This window comes from Microplitis demolitor, chromosome 7, assembly GCF_026212275.2.
Source record: "Microplitis demolitor isolate Queensland-Clemson2020A chromosome 7, iyMicDemo2.1a, whole genome shotgun sequence".
Lineage (NCBI taxonomy): Eukaryota > Metazoa > Arthropoda > Insecta > Hymenoptera > Braconidae > Microplitis > Microplitis demolitor.
The window spans coordinates 2,487,108-2,505,426 of NC_068551.1; the positions used below are offsets into that span (position 1 = coordinate 2,487,108).

An 18,319-nucleotide genomic window follows, 5' to 3' on the forward strand; every position below is an offset into this window, starting at 1 on the left:
AACAAAGTATGACGTGACTACCAACACATTCGATAATTATTTTATACAAAGATATCAACGTCAATTACAGTCACGACAACTGACTGTAGTCATAGACTCTGATTGTTCTCTATATTTTTTTATTAAATTATGTATTGTAAAAAAAACCGGGGTAAGTTAACGCGGTGTAGTTGTTAAAATTTTTGATGTTAAAATATTTTACTTTGTGAATATTTTTACTTACTCGATCACGAAAATTAACACAGTATTTTTATTAATTAATTAAATTATTGATAATTGAAATAGTGGCCGTAAAATTGTGTACTTTTTTAATTAATTGCGTATAACATAAATAATTATTTAAATAAGTACTTAGCAAAAGTGAAATTTCTTCCAGATAATTTTTTTTTTTAATTTCTATACGCGGGTTTTTTTTACACCGATTTAACACCGTTTATTTTACGGTGCATATGTATACGTGAACCTATTATTTGAAATTAATAATATTTTTAATTGACATCAAAGACGTAGATTATATTGATTATAAAGACCGTGACCTCACAGACTATTTTAATAATTTTAAAAATATTTATATTAAAAAAAAAAAAAAAAAAAAAAAAGAAGATGACGTTAAAATAGTAAAGATGAATATAAACCATAGCTATTTTAATTAACCAGATAATTATAAAGCTTGACGGCTTAAAGTCTTGTCAGACGTGCTGCCAGTCGGCCATGCTTGAAAGTTTATGATGACGTGATTGTTTGAAGAATGTCAGCGCTGATATATACACATATATATAACAAGTTTAAAATCTTATCAGTAACAATTACTTTTACATTGAAAGTAACCGTGTAATAATGTCAGAGACGTTGATGCTGATACTGATATTAATGTTGATGTTGATGTTGATGTTGATGTGAATTTAACGTTATTTATTGTCACGTATAAGAGTAATGAGTATTTTAAATATGTTTGACTTTGAAAAAGTAAGTCAATGCGATGCAATTGAGTGAGGTTGAGGTCGCTTATGAGTGAACAAACTAGATCTTAGATATATGATCTATCTCTCGGATGAAAAAATTTATCTATTTAAAACTTTTTGCGTGCGAGACAAGTTTTCTTTAAAAAAATCGGTTTATGAAGCCAATGTATCTTATCATGTGGCTTACACTCAGGACCGCAGTGGGTTTACAGCAAAAACTTTTATTTTGTTCGTCTTGTTATTCTATACTACTATCCCAAGTTAACTCACCTCTGGATAGTTTATCCACAGATTCAAAACGACTCTCAACTTTGCTGCGAAGTGATTCCAAGTCGTATGGTGTCGTGAATCCATGGTCCACACTACGGCTCTTACTCCTGATAAAACAATTAAATTGAATTAGTATTTATTTTTACGACTGATAAAATAAATATTTTTTATTTTTTAAATTTTGCATGCAGTGAAAATATAAATAAACTCTATGGTAAAAAGTATTTGTTTATAAAAAAAGCAGTTTAGAAGCTTAGCTGTTTAATACGCACCGAAAGAAGGACGTCGCCAGATTTTCCGTAGATCTTGTCAGTGTAACATCTTGCTGCGACATGCGACGTGACCTGGGTCGGCGGCAAACAAAATGAAAATAAAAAAAATAATAAAAGGGTGATTACATGCAAACTACGTGCCAAAAATAATAAATAATAAAATCATAAATAATAAATATAAAAAATAATTCGAAGAGGAAAAACAAATTTTTAAAAATATTTTTACACAGAAAAAAAATTATTGGATCAAGAAAATTTTTTTGTAAGACTCAATTTTTTTAAATAAAATAAAAATTTCCCCTGACAAGAAAATTTTGATGATTTTGAAGTTAGCAGACAATTAATAATTTTTGGATTTTTTTTTTTCAATAAATCAGTTGCAAAAAAAAAAACTAAAAATATGCACATGTAGAAAATTTGAAAAACTATAAGTGAAATTTTTTCAAATATTGTTTTTTTATAATTTATTGCTTAAAAAAAAAATCCAAAAATTATTGGATGTCAGCTAAGTTCAGTATCATTTAAGTTAGCAGATAATTAATAATTTTCAAATTTATTTTCAACAAATAAATTACAAAAAAAAAAAAAACTAAAAATATGCACATGTAGAAAATTTAAAAAACTATAGGTGCAATTTTTTAAATATTTTTTTTTTGTTAATTTATCGTTTTTAAAAAAAATCAAAAGTTATCAGACGTCCACTAACTTCAATATCATAAATGTTGACTTAGCTCCCGAAAACGTTTTTCGTCCAAAATATTTTCTTAACTCAATAACTGTTTTTTCTGTGTATAAGCTGATGTCATTCATGCGTGTTTGCTAATGTAAATTTTCAAGTAATCAGCTGATTAATGAGTTAAAAAAAGTATTTGTTGATTAAAGTCATTGATCCTAAAATTCTAGTGTGAATTAATTTAATATCTCTATTTTCAGGATCAACGAATACGCTCGTTAAAATAAAGGACACCAGTTACACATTTGCAATTTGTATGTAAATCAGTTGCTGGAAAAGTTTCATGCATACGAATGTCTCACACGGTTCACTGTTGATGCTAATGCAAAATGGTCAGGTCGGTCTCTCATTTTATTAAAACTATTTTTTTATTTGTTTGTTTTTTTTTTTTTTTTATTTTTTTTTTTTTTTTTTTTTTTTTTGTCAAAAGCTATTAACAGTATGTTTTAATTTACAGGCTTTGTTGGATAAACTCATCAAGTTAAATAATTGCATAAAGGACAATTTATCGATTCAAATTATCCAGAATATCTAAGCACATAAATTAGGTTAATTAAAATGGCTCATAAAAGAATAACATTGAATAATGTTTACTGATATCTATTTCATTGATGTGTACATAATTGGTAGGAACATCGACCCTACCGAATGATGTATGAGAAACAACAGAGTGCAAATTACTCACTGTATATTTTTAGCGAACCCCCAAAGAGCTAGTGCACAAATATCATTTCAGCAGCAGCTCACACTCGAGTTGCCTGATAATTATTTGTAATAAAAAATATCGGCTGATGAAAATAGCCTTTTTATTCTATTTATCTTTGCACTAAAACCTGACAGCTAATTTTTATATTTTGCACAGAAAAAAATATTTTCTCATACTAAGAAAATTTTCGTTTTCAATTCATTTTTTGCGACAAGAAATTCTTTTTCTGTGGAAAATTTTTTTTCAATATAGAAGTACAGAGTTTCTGAATAAATATTTAACAGAAGGTAAAAATAACATACAGTGACAGTTGGCATGAGTATGTTTTGTTGTAAAATGAGGTCTACCATCGTATCAAGAGACTTGTCTACTTAAGTTATTTTTTTAGCAGATTGTCACCTGTTGTAGATGATCATGACGCAAACACAACACCAGTACTTTACGGTTTTTCAAAATGACGCAGTGTCTAGAGCGAATAAAATCAACGGAATTGAGTTGAGGAGACGAACAACAAACGAGCAAACGAATATAATATAGAGGTGACTAAAATATACTTGTATTGAGTGAGTGCACAAAAGTGGAGTATTAAAAGCTGGCATACCGCCCTGTTGCACTTAACTTAACTCTTTTATTTTCTTTCTCTCTCTCTCTATCTTTCAATTCTCAAGCGAGCTGCAGCTGCTCTTGATACACCCGTCTGGATTCTACACCAGCTCAACATCTTCTGGGATAAGATATAAAACTCTTTTTTACTCAATCTTTTCATTTTCTTTGTTCCACTTTAATGTAATTTGGTGTCGCCTCGCTTGCGAGTTGCCCGTCGATCGTCTCTTTTAGATGACAAAATATCCTATTTTATCATCTAACACACTCTTCTATATCACGTTGAATATAAAATTTATCGCCGTAATTTATTTTTTATTTCTTCAATACGAGTAATTTCTGTACAAAGATTGTTAGTTTATCGATTCATCCGAACTGGAGACGGGAATAAAAAAAAATTAGTGGGTATAGAAAGTGGAGTACGGAGACGTTAAAATGTTGAACCATGAACGGAGTAATCTGAAGGAGTGAAACGGTGACCCTAAAGCCCAGAATATAAACGGGCTATCCTCGACTATAGAGCTTTTAATGTTTACTATAATAGATATATATATAAATATATATATACCCACACCTGGATAGCACAAGCTCATCGACCGTCGTCGTAGAATCTCATTTAGAATTTTAATAGGCCAATTAATTCTTGTGGAGCATTAAAAATAACAAACAGTCGCCTTCAACTATTCCGGTCGTATGAAATGCTACACTGTACTGTCTCAGTTTACGTTGTTGTTAGGTAGTTTATTATTATTATTATTATTGTTATTGTCGTTGTTTGATGTAGTTGTTGCAGCACTGGAATGTGCAGAAAAATCTTACGTCAGTTTATTATTATTTTATTGCAACATCTATAAATATTTACTAAATTTATGTCACGTCGATTTCCTTATTAGCACCTAGAAGAAATTATTCTTGTTTGAAATGCTATTGTGTGATGATAGTAAGTCCGGACCATGTCACCTGAAAAAATTCAAATAAACGCATGGAAAAATTACAGTGGCCATTTCTGCTGATGACATGGTCTGGATTTACTATGACACCATAAAATTTCAAATGAAAATATTTTCGTTATTTTGCAGTAGCACGTACACGAATACAATTTTATCGTTTGAAATACTATGGTATCGTAGTAAAGTCGGCCATGTTGGCCGTCGGCAGAAATTGGAAAAACTATATGGAGAGAAATGTAAAATATGACTATGCAGCATAGTAATGGTTACATTACTACAGTTTGTATAAGCAGTCACATAAGAACGTGACACAAACTATATAGTAATGTAACCTTTATCACAAATTATTGCAACTTTTAAATTTTACTATGACCATAGTAATTTTTCCATGGGTTCATTAAAATTTCTGCAGGTGGCCAACATGACCTGACTTTACTATGACACCATAGAATTTCAAAAAATAAGAATAATTTCTTTATATAGAGATGATGTATTTTTAAAAATTTTTTACCCGCCATTTTATTGAGTGACAATGAAAAAGTCAACTTTTTTTGGAGTAAATTATTGATTATTGATTATTATTATTGTTATTTATTATTGTGAAGAATGTAGATGATTATTAATAACAACTTCCTTGAATTGGACCGAGAGAAAGGATAGTCTCGCAAATAATTTCGAAATGTGTCCTTCTTTCCGTCAAGGACATCTAATTCCAAAAGGTATGTTTTGTTGTTTATTACTGTTCTTATTAATTTATATTTTATTTATATACGGAGAATTTAGTCGTTTAAAAAAGTAATAAATTGAGAGTTTGTTATGATGGATATAATTTATTTAATTTAACTTCATTTCGAGTTCATTGACATTTCAAATTGAATTCAACCGTTTGAATGTTACGTAACAACTTTTTTATACGCCTTTAACATCACAACAAAGTTAAAAAAATATGTATATATAAATATACACATAAATAGCTATCCTCGGGACAAATTATAATATTAAATACAGACTATAGTTTGAAATTTAAAATTACTTTTAATATTGGTCACGACAGCTCAAGGAAAACAAGTATCCGAAAAACGTCTAACGACCATGATTTGAAATTAATGTGATTTCATAACAAAATATCGTTAAATAGATTGAGGAAACGAAAAACAAACTTTTAAATTGAATGTTGAGTTTTATTTTCAATCAATAAACTGAAGTAAAGGCGTTAAAAATGGCGGATAAGGCTTCAGGTACAGAAACGTTCATTTCCGGTCTTTTGATAAATTGCGTGCCCTGAAGCCTCAATTGCAATCTCGCCTTGACTCATCGACTACTCAACTTCTCGTCTCTTCTCTTCTCTCCTCGTCTCTCCTGCTAGCAAGTACCTACAGATCAATGCTCACTAACTAAAAACAATAATTAACGGCTGAATATGCTTTTGAAGTTGAAATATATTGCTATGGTTCACCAAAAGACCACACACCAAAGCCAGATAAAGAGAAACAGTTTGAAAGAGTGTATGTGTGTACTTAAATCGTCGCATGAACGAGAATTTCGATTTCGCATTGACGCAGAGTGTGAGATCGGCAACCGAACGAATTGATGCTGAACGTTTCGCACGAGTGATCGCTGTCGAGTTTATCAAGCTTATGTGAATATGTATGTAGAAAGCACATGTTATATATATATATATATATATATATATATATATATTTTACTAGATATAGGTATGTATCGTGAATCGTGGGAGAGCATTGAGCAAATTCCATGCAACCAAACGCTTTTACCTACAGCCATAGGATTTAATATTGAATCGGAATCGGGATTCGCTCCAGCTAAATCGACGCCACTTACCACTAAGCGACGTTTCGTTGAATTATTTTTAATATTTTTTATCAATACATCAAAATTTTTTTTTATCATTTGAACTTGGCTATCTAAATTTTTGTCTTTAGGGCGACGGTACCATTTTTGGTCGGTTACACAACTAAACAACTATGTAAAAATTATTCATGAGTCTTAATATTCACATAAAAAATATCCATAAGACATAAATCCATGAAAAATTTAATATTGTACACAGAAAAACATGATTTTTTTGCCCAAAAAAATTTGCATAAAGTTTTTTTGGCAATACAAAACTTATTGGAGCGAAAAATTTTTTCTAATCCTAAGAAAACTTTTGTATTCAATTTAAAATGTGAAATATTTTTCGCGCCCAGAAATCCGCTTTTTCTGTGTACATGCATATGACAATTTTTCAGGGATTTCATGTGAATTTTATGTCTCTTAGATATTTTTGATGTGGATATTAAGATTAATGGATAATTTTGTCATGGATATTTAGTCCTGTCACCTTATTGCTCACTTTGGGGCCACAAAAAATATAAATTAAATAATAAATTAAAATAAAGTATTAAATGTCTAGAAATAGAGCAGTGACCACAATTAGTGCTGTTATCTATATCATTAAAAAGCAATAAAACAGCAGATGTTGTTTTTGTTATTGTAAATAAATTCAACTATAATTTTGAGTAAACTATCGATTACAACGAAAAACACTAAATTGCTTCCTGTTATCCTGGGAGTATTTTATTGTTGTTGATGTTTTGCGTTCAATTAACTTGATACGGAAGATAAATATGAATATGTGTCTTAAATATACATATGTATGAGTACATGCATGTGCATGAGGACGAGTTTTAAAATGCTAGTAATGTCTTGACTGCTGCACACATTACTCAATCTCTCGTATCATTCTGTTTAATAAACAATTTTATCAACCAGGGACTGATTAACGTAACAATCGCCATATATATGTATATTTATATAAATATTTGCGATATTGCCGACGTAATAACCCGGCGGTTTATCTATCCAAGCACGTGCTATTTTTATTGCATATTAATATTAATAGATAATTTAAAAATAATGTTATTGTTTATAAAAAGCGAATAAATTATTTTATTTTTAGTTAATTAAAAAATGTATCGATTACTAATGACACGAGTAAGCCTGTGTACTATTAAATGCTGCACCTCAACTAATTATTACGTAATATCCGTATTCTGTCCGTTACGTGATATAAATTTTCTCCGCAAGTGTAACAATATATATGTGGATTACAAACCGTCAAAGTAACGAGTACTCTGTGCAATAGTTCTCTCATAAAATTGAATGTCAAAAATAAAATAAAAATTTTAATATAACGGCGGACTGACAATAGAGAAGAAACCGGTCGTTAGCATGAGGAATTCCATGATCCGAGCTTATGTATTATTAATTCAATACATCAAAGCGTGTTTCAGAAGGAGAAGAATGAAAAATTAAAAAAATAAATATTATTTTTAAAGTACGGAAGGAAACGAGTCACGAAGATTAATTTAATTGTTAAATTAATATTGAGAAAAATAGACGTAATTTCCGAGCTAGTGGTTTCCCAGCTGATGACGTTCTGTAATTTTTAAGACAAGAGGAAAAGTATCGTTTGTCTTATGGATTTTATTTACAATCTCAATTTTAATGTCATGTATGAAATTTTTGATGATCTTGAAGTTAACAATTTTTGAATTTTTTTTTAAATACATAATTACAAAAAAAAAATAAACTAAAAATATGCACATGTAGAAAATTAAAAAAGCTATAAGTCCATTTTTTTTTTTATAATTTATCATTCAAAAAAAAAAATCCGAAAATTGAGATTACATGATCCAGCATTTTCTGGTCGAGAACAGGTCCAAATTTTTTTTTATCTAAAACTGTACCAGTAATAAGAAAAAAAGTACCGTTTGTCGTGTATTTCATATAAAATATTAATTTTAATGGCGTGTTGTAAAAATTAAAAAGTACGAACTAGCTCTCTAAGACCATTTTTGATAAACGAAAGAGGGTTTGAATCAATGAAATTGGTATGTCGGTTGTTTTCATTCGTATCCTGTCAATTAATTCGTCAGATCACGTACTGTACAGTGTCTGTCGGTACTTTTATGTCTTGGGAATGTGTCGCCAGTTGCCATGATCTAACCAATCAAACAATAATTCATCATATGATCTTGTACATCACATTAGCTTCTTGCAGTGTTACACTAAACACTGCAGTTAATGCGCGTAATTTATAAGTTTATAATTCGTCGCCTTGATCCACAACTTTGACAATATTAAGCCTTTTTATCAACACTCACAAGTGGAGCACACGGACAATAAATTCAAAATAAAATAGTAGGCTACCTGGATACCGAGTCCGGTACAAAGATATTCCACCATGACAGTCGTTTCTGTCTGCCAGTGTAGAGGGCTTCTGCGCTACCAGCTTCTGAAGATATCCCAGACAGGCCTTTCTTGCGCTTGCGGTCAGATTTTGGCGTTTTCACCAAAGGATGCCAGGATTTTCGTCGTCCCTTTTTGGCCTCACGTTCTCTAATAACATTCTCATTTGCTAAAACTTCTTGGTTCTCCTCAAGAAGGTCGTCAGAAACGTAGAATACCGAACCACGTCTGGCGCCCTCGCTACTGCGACGCTTATCTTTATTTTCTTTGTCTTTATCTTTGTCTTTGTCTTTATCTTTCTCTTTATTTTTCTCTTTGTCTTTGTATTTATCCTTCTCCTCAAAGATACTGGCACGCCTTGCACGTTGGAATAAACTGTCACGACGTGCTTTTAAGTCCTCCAGGACACTGTGACGTCGCGCTTTACCATCTCGTAAAATACCAGGGGTTACTGGTACGCTTGCCTCTTCTAAGCTTAAGGGTATTGAATTTGTGGAGGCGAATTTAGAGACCGCCGGTCCATTTGGTGATTCTGTTATGAACATTTCCATGCTATTTTTCACTTTTATTTATTTTTTTATTTCAAGAAAATTCAAATTTTTTCAATTTTTTTCATTGATCGACTCCATTATTTTTTAAATCATTACTCCGATTTCTCTTATGAGTTTTTTTAATAATAATAATATTCGAAGCCACTCGCGCACCTTATCAGTTACCACAAAAAAAAATATTACAAAATTTTCATGTCATATCGGTTATTTTAATCGCAAAAAAACTCCAACAGAGGCTGTTATGTGCCGTGTAAGTGAACTGGAGGCCACTGGAAATAGTTACAGTGTACATATAGAATCCAAGCAAGCGGCGTTAAATCCTTCGGTGAAAGCCGCGGCCTCTACGACCGCCTTTTCACTTTGCACACCGCTAGGTCGAGTGCGTTGGCCCGCGATTGCTCGTTCCCGACCCGGAGATACTTAATTTACACTTTACTTCCCTATTTAGTACTTTTATATTTTTTCCCACCGATAATAACTCCGTAATTTTCGTCATAAAAATAATGTAAAAGGCGGTAGATTTAAATATTATGACAACGAGTCATCGAAGATGTTCGTGGTGTCTTGGTCTCTGTATTCCGAGGTGAACAGACGATAGCCAATGTAGTCGGCCTTGAAAAGGCCAATGTTTTTTTCTTCACAACCGGATCTAAATCATCACGAAATTCTTCGTCGTACTTTAATCATTAAATAATTATTTTAAATTTTGTTTATTTATATAAATTACTCTTTATTTAAATTTTATTGGATTTAGTCGAACAATCTAGAAGCTTTATTATATTAATTAATATAAATATATAAATATAGACACGTTAATGATAATGGTCTCGTTTCTCTACCGGTTTCTTAGCAACTCAGTACGTGAAATAATTTCACTAAATGAATTTCCAACACTTGGCTCGAGAAATTTACTCCGATCAATCATTTTTATATCACTAATAAATATACCCGTTCATAAATAACCACGAACACTCATATTTCATTGAATATATTCATTTTTACAATGAAATTCTTTGTAATAATAATTTTTAAGTGTAATTTTGAATAGACTAAGAATTAGTTGTTTCTGTAACTCAATTGCTCCAGGCGATGTTATGTCGCGCAATGAAAAACGAACAGTATATAGTATATAGTATGGTATAACGTACAAAACGTTCTCCGTGTGGTGGTTCGAGCATAAAATACAGCGGTACTAAGCGCGAGCGAACATGCCGGCGTTTATTTATACGTTGAGACCAACTTACTGTCTCTTTCTAACTCTTTTTACTTGTTCACTGCTACCCTCTCTCTCACTTTTTTTATTTCTCTCATGTGGTGCTCGTTGTTGATATTACACTCGGGAGCACCCCCACCCTAATTTTCTACCGCGAGATCAAAATGGATAAGTCGAAATTAGGCTTTTTTTGATAAACTCTTTTTTATAATTTTATTGAAACAATAAAAATATATATAAAGATAATAAGTTAAAAAAATATAGATAACGCATTAGAATTTTTGAGATGACAAATAATAAAGAAATTTCATCATATATTTATTTATATATTATTGTTTTGAATCAATCGTTTGATGCTTTTATAATTAATTGGTAAATATAAAAAATTGTTTTTTTTTTTTTTTTTTTTTTTTTTTTTTTTTTTTTTTTTTTTTTTTTTTGCTAAAAATATGCGTGTACATGTGATATTTTCCGTCGAGGTCAATTGGATTTAATTCAATTAATCATCCACGTAGGAGAATATTTTTATTTGTTGCAATTCTTTAATTACCGCATATTAATTGGAAAATTGTTTCTATCATTTTGCACGTCCGATTTTAGTTTAAAAAAATATTATTATTTTAACAAACGATCTTTATTTAATATTATTATTTTATTTATATCCTAACGTCATAATTTCATTTTATTTAATTCCATCCAATTGATTTATATGACATAATAAAAATAGCTTTATTGATAAAATTGATAACAAATAAAAAAAAAATATGATTGATATTTTTTTTTTTTTATTATAAATAATTAAAATAAAATTTCTCTGACGGTCTTAAATAATTAAATTTTTTTTATTAGTGTATTATAATTATTATGTTTAATTAATTACTCTCTATCTGTGGATTAGCGGTTTATTGTCACGTGAAATCAAAGCTTTATTGTGTGAAGAACACATAATATTAAATTTATTTGCAGAGAAAAAAATAATAATTATAAATAAATCTCGTGATTTATTTTTTTATTTACTAAAAAAATTTATTTATAAAACCACAGAATTTAAACATTTGTTTAAAAATATTTAATTAACTGAGAATTTATAATAATGATTCACAGTTTAAAAAATAAAACGAAATTACACATAAAAAGTCGATAAAAAATCTGTTTTTAAATTTAGTTTACCAGAAAAAAAAGTTCTAAGTAAATATAGCAATAAAAAAAGGTGATGGAATTAAATAATTTAAAATACGGCGTAATACGAATGATTTATCATATCGCTGCAGACTAGTACTCGGTTATCTTTGTTGGAGATAATAATTTCAAGTGCTATCTCTTAAATGTGCGAGACAGAAAAATATTTGTACGTTGATTAACTTATTGTATTTTATTTATTTTTTATTGTTAATAAATAAAAAAAGAGATGTCACAGTAGCTTTTCTCAGGCAATTATGGAGAATAATTAACAACGCAAGAGCACACTTTGTACGGTTGTACCAGGTGCCAGCAGTTTTTTTCGGGTCAAGGTATAACGAGCTATTGAACGACATACTCTCTTGATAACGATTCTCAATAAATAGTTTATTTTTTTCTATTTTTCAATTTGAGTAACAACTAGAAAATTTTTTCAATTCGAGATAGTGTTGGGTATAAATTGAAACTTAAAAATTTTTTAAAGTGCGTTTTATTGTTTTTTTGTAAGTTGAGAGATGACCTGACTCATTTTTTGAAAATTATTATTTTGTAATAAAATTTTGAAACGACTTTTAAATTATATTGCAATATATTTTTTATAGAAACTCAAAAAAAATTTTTTATTTTAATTTTGTTACAAATAATAGAAAAAATTTGTTCTTATTTTTTTGAAGATTTCCGATTTTGCCCAAAAATAAAAAAAAAAGTTTTTTTTTCCTTAACATCGTATTCAGTAATTTTAGGAAATTTGAAAGATGCCCAGAAATCATTTTTTGAAAATTTTACTTACTGAACAATTTTTAAAACTTTTGATTTATAATTATATTACAATCCTATTTCTTATGAAAATCCAAAAAAAATTTATACTTGAATAGTTACAAATGAAAAAAAAAAAAAAAAAAATGTTTTTTTTCCTTAATGTCCTCGTATTCAGTATTTTTGAAAAATTTAAAAGACGTCCAAGAATAATTATTTAAAAAAAATTATTTTATGAAAAAATTTTGAAACTTTTACTTTTTACTTCTATTGCAACCGTAATTTTCACGAAAATTCAAATAAAAAATTTTTATCTAAATTTTATAAGGAAGAAGAAGCAATTTTTGTGTTCATTATTTTTAAGATTCTCCATTTTGTTAAAAAAAAAAAAATATTTTCTTTAGCATCCTCATATAACACAACCCTTCTCCAGTTAAATTTATTGCCACGAGAACAAGATGTTTAAACAAAAATAATTTTAGCGTTCGATCGTAAAAAGATGAAAAACAATTTTTGATCATTATACTAATAATCAAACAGTACAATATTAAATATTTTTTCGACATTAATGTGTACTGTACAGGGAAAATTGCCAAAAAACAAAAAGAATATAAACAGAGAATTATTACAATTCCCTTTGACGCATTTCCTCTAGTATAGCAACAGAAAATAATTCATATCTCAACAGATGCGATGATATATGGGAACTAAATTTATCACAACGTAAAATACAGCCCGTTATATACAAATATATCTGTATTTATATTTATTGTATATAGTTTGAGGTTATATTTTACACAATACGTACACAGGAGTGTCAGCTGCGTTAATTCAAGCGTTACGTAATTATCTAAATTGCATTCAAATTAGGTAATGTGTAGATCGAAATAATCGATGAAATTTTTTATAAATTAATTCAGAAACTGGCACAACTATAAATTTAATTTAAAAAATAAATAATATTAATAATCATAAATATGAATTTTTAGAAACAAAATATTTTCAACAGAAGTTGCGTAGCAGGTTTATCTCCGCTCCATCTGATTGGTATTTGCAACGTGTAAATAAAGAATTCCAAAAGAAAAAGTATAATTCACAGATAACTAATGCGTGCTAAAAAAACATACTTACGTACTGGAAGATGTAAATATTGCGGTAACAATAAAACTTACCTGAAACAGAAAAAAAAAACATTCATGGTTTAGTTTGTTATTGAAATTATCCGATTTTGAGACTTAACAATGTAAGAGGAAGTAAATTCAAATTTTCCAAGGCTTCTTTTTATTCATAAGAAAAATATTAAATGGGGATTTAACTGCGAGTCCAGTAAGAAAATTATAAAACGAGTTAATGTGAGGTATTTTAATGATTGCAACTATTGTTCAGTTCACTGAGGAAATACGTGGAGTGAATGTTTAATCGACAAAAATTCACCAGCGTTCTTTCACCTGATTTATTATATACCTTATAAAGCATCTGTTTCCAATCTTAGTTCCCTGTCACAGTTTATTGGAATTTGTATGCATCTGCGTAGACGGAAAAATTCATAAAAATAAATAATCATTTTTTATTATAGTATGAATTTTTTTTTTACTGGGCACTGCTCGGATCAAAAAAATAACTCGATTTTGACTTTTTGGGCTACACTTACTTTTTTTAATTTCAATATGACTTTTTTCACACGAGAAAAATTGGCTCAAAACCTGCCAATTTTTATTATGCTGTCGACCAAACTTTAAACAGGAAGTGGATCCAAAAATTTATTATGCCGCATTCCAATTATTATAATGTATGAAAGTGATTGTTATTAAAGCTTATCAATAAGTTTCTCGCTTGTAGCAATGTTGTGATAATAATTTTCCTTATGAGCATAATAATTTAGATGCTTCACTTCCTGTTTTGAGTTTGGTCGACAAAATCATAAAAATTGGTAAGTTTTGAGCCAACATTTTTCTCCAAGTAAAAATTTATTAACGGAGTCAAATTCAAGTCAAGTTTGAGTTGGATTTGACATCAATGAGATTTAGGTCATCTAATTCAAATCCAAGTCAAATTTGACTTAGTTAGCGGAAGTCGATATTAAGTAAAGACAACTTGGTCAAAATCGTCAAAACCAAATGAGTTTTCATATCTTAAAATATGTTTTTCAAATCAAGTTATTTTTTCGACCCAGATGATGCTAATTTTGAAAAAATTATATTTAATTTGATTGAAAAAAAAAAAAGCTGAAGAGAGAATCGAACCGCCGACCTCCTATTAGTACCTAGGAGGCGTTAATTTGTAAATATTGTTTGTTTGTGTTTTTTTGTAGAAATAGTTGTTTTCAGCAAATGAACGATAGAATACATATTTGGAATATTTAATTTTATGAACAAAAAAAATGTAAATACATTATTGGAATATTATGGAAACAGGTTTGAATAAGAGTAGCTGTTTTTTAGTGGTTGTAAAAAAATGAGTAAAGATGATATGATGTTGCGCAGAAGCACAAGCAGATGAGACGAGAAACCTGTTTCTCTACAGAATCTGAAACGCACCGAGTGGTTCCCATTCATTGAGATGTAGCTCTGAATCTTAAAATAGAATTCCCGGAAGGTTGAAGAAAAAGTAAAATATGATGATCAAGAAGCCATCTTTCATTTTCCCAATAAATTCTCTCGTTGAATTCACATTGATTTTTATATCCTAAATGTCAAATTTTATTGCTTGTTTATTTACATATATTTATAAAATATATCTGAATTCAACAACTGGATTTTCTCTTGTTCATTGAGTAAACTATTGTATCGTAAAAGTTTAACTTACTTCTTGTTTTCCATTCAATTTATTTTTTTTTCTTTATATATAAGACAAAAAAATAAATAACCGGATAAAAGTTTATAACAATGCTCGAATGCTAACTTCAAAGAGTCGTAGTCTTGCTCAAGAAGTTAGTGAGCAAAGGTTAGGACGAGTGGTTTCATTTCTGCGTGGCCGCACAACTTTTCGAGCTCTATTGCAGAAGAGACGGGATAAAAGTGGTCATGGGTCTCCTGTGTGTATTGAACCTGAAGATCGAATCAAGAAGTAAATATTCCTAAGGGTTTGCCAAATTGATATGCTAAAAATTTATTTATTGGAAAAATATTCAAATAAATATTACTAATATATATATATAAATATATGCTTCTAAGGTAAAGGATAAGATACCTTCACCTCTCCACATTTATATAACAAAAAAAATACTTTATCCATTATTCAATACCGTACAAATTCAATTTAAACAGTTCCCCTTTCAGCTGAAGATCCAAAGTACACAAGGAACTTACTAATGGGTACAAATTTCTTACTAAAACAAAATTTGACCTAAACGTTGTTATTTGTTAGCACTCACAATTTTGTTTTTTCTGTAAAGCAACTTCTAGATGATAGTGTTATTTTCTTCCTTCACTTTTCCGAACTAGCGTTATTTTCGAAGACTTATCTGAATCCTAGACAAATCCTAGAGAAAACTTAGAAAAATTTATTTCTCTGACAATCCTAGACAAATCCTAGACAAATCCTTTACAAATCCTAGAGAAAACTTAGAAAAATTTATTTCGCTGAAAATCCTAGACATATCCTAGACATATCCTAGACAAATCCTAGAGAAAACTTAGAAAAATTTATTTCGCTGAAAATCCTAGACGTATCCTAGACAAATCCTAGAGAAAACCTAGAGAAAACTTAGAAAAATTCATTTCGCTGAAAATCCTAGACATATCCTAGACAAATCCTATACAAATCCTAGAGAAAACTTAGAAAAATTTGTTTCGCTGAAAATCCTAGAAATATCCTAGACAAATCCTATACAAATCCTAGAGAAAACTTAGAAAAATTTGTTTCGCTGAAAATCCTAGAAATATCCTAGACAAATCCTAGACAAATCCTAGAGAAAACTTAGAAAAATTTATTTCTCTGACAATCCTAGACAAATCCTAGACAAATACTAGAGAATCCTTAATAAAAATATTATTATTTATTCATACGAAAATTCACTATTCAAAAGACGGACATCTTTAACATGACGAAGCGATAACAGATTTTTATATTTCCATCATCAAATAAGGTAACTAAAATTGTTAATATAAGATTTTACGACCATTTCTCTATAAAAGCGAGCAATCAAGTCTTTGGTACATCGCAGAATATTATTTCGTCCATTTTGCCTCAGCTTTTCGATAAATAAATCAGATTATTGTTCTGTCAATATATATATTACCTAATAGACCGGGATTGCATGTATAAAAGCACTGAAACATAAAATAAATCTAAACAACCCTCAAACTATCTATCTGTTTGTTTCAGTACTAAGGTGTTTTCCATTATGTAATGCTAATAAAATTACATATCCATATACATTACCGTTATTACATATTTTTATTTCTCTATGAATTATTTAAATACACATTTCTTATGCGCGATTTTCCAAGCGCAGTATTTCATAATAGAAAAACTATATAAACACATTTTTTCTATATTTAAACTCGAATACATTTGAAATAAAAATCAAAACATATTTTATGAGTTTTATTAATAGGTATTAAGTCTAATAGCTTCCGGTAAATAAAAGCTTTAGATACTTAGTCACCTACTCAAAATATAAAATTAATAATAATAATTTTCGATGAAAAATCTACTTAACGATCAGACTTTGTTATATTTATCATCGAAGGAATTACGACTTTACAAATCTGTTTAATTGATGATATTTTTTAGAATCTATACTACATATGAGTGATTACATGTGAATTAATAATGCTAAATTGAATTATTTTATATGCGCACTGTCGTATACATTTATTCGGGACAAAACCGTATTTATGGTATTAACAACTTTAGAAATTAAATTATATTCAATTAATGTATGATTACAAGGTTACAGTGCGCATATAAAATAATGCATTTAGCATTATTAATCTACATGTAATCACATATTGATTCTAATATGCCCTATCCCACATTTGGTAAATTTTTCAGAAGACGATAAAAACTTTTCACAGTTGGCAAAAAAAAAATTATTTGTATTATGCTTACATTAGTATAACCTAAAAATTTATTTTCATGTTTTCATAAAATACAGGCACTTGTAGTGAATAGATAATTTTGAATTATATGCTGTAAGAAGAGTCAAAAATTATGCATCATTACCTTCTTACTTATGTCGTTAATTAACTTAAAATCAAAAATGTTGAGCGTGACTAAACCTATACAAAAGTGGGATATGACATATTAGAATGCGCGAAAATGTGTGTGGGATATGATATATTAGAATATTTATATAAAAATATTAAATAAACAATTTGACCTCGAAAATTTTTACATATGCTGCACATTGTTACAATGATTCCATTTTTCAAAAAAAGTGAAAATATCAAATTTTGTGGTATGACATATTTGAATGCGCGAAAGTCTGTGTGTGGGATATGATATATTAGAATATTTATATAAAAATATTAAATAAACAATTTGACCTCGAAAATTTTTACATATGCTGCACATTGTTACAATGATTCCATTTTTCAAAAAAAGTTAAAATGTCAAATTTTGTGGAATAGGGCATATTAGAATGGCAGTATCGATATGTAATATAGATTCTAAAAAATATTTTCAATTAAACAGATCAGTAAAACCATAATTCTTTTAATAACAAGAATAATAATAATAATAATAATAATAATAATAATAATAATAATAATAATAATAATAATAATAATAATAATAATAATAAAGATGATCTAAGATACTTATAAATTTAATAATCATTAATGAGAACAACATTATGCACATATGTATTGACAAAAGCGTAAATAAATGATGAATAATTAAGTTATGTTTTCAGCACGTTTCTC

The 18,319-nt window shown here is 28.9% G+C and overlaps 1 protein-coding gene and 1 long non-coding RNA gene across 7 annotated transcripts in view; one reads left to right on the forward strand and one right to left on the reverse strand.

The window, feature by feature from the left end:
• LOC103571080 (TLD domain-containing protein 2) overlaps window positions 1–18,319 on the reverse strand; it is a 68,940-nt gene that overhangs the window by 26,589 nt on the left and 24,032 nt on the right. Inside the window, exons 1-3 of one of the 3 annotated variants that reach the window (XM_014442519.2) lie at window positions 8,712–10,504; window positions 1,505–1,576; window positions 1,233–1,339 (exon numbers count right to left, since the gene is read on the reverse strand). In XM_014442519.2, coding sequence (XP_014298005.1) covers window positions 1,233–1,339; window positions 1,505–1,576; window positions 8,712–9,301 — 769 coding nt within the window. In that variant the 5' untranslated portion in view covers window positions 9,302–10,504. Of the gene's footprint in view, window positions 1–1,232; window positions 1,340–1,504; window positions 1,577–8,711; window positions 10,505–18,319 lie in introns of those variants that run through there. The other 2 variants (XM_014442521.2, XM_014442520.2) reach the window with 2 other exon arrangements.
• LOC103571078 (uncharacterized) lies at window positions 64–3,035 on the forward strand. 4 transcript variants are annotated; one of them, XR_549018.3, is made up of 3 exons: window positions 64–151; window positions 2,438–2,574; window positions 2,695–3,035. It is a non-coding gene; the product is annotated as an uncharacterized LOC103571078 (long non-coding RNA). The 4 variants fall into 4 exon arrangements; XR_549019.2 differs by lacking the exon at window positions 64–151 and adding an exon at window positions 1,535–1,622; XR_549021.2 differs by lacking the exon at window positions 64–151 and adding an exon at window positions 1,587–1,766.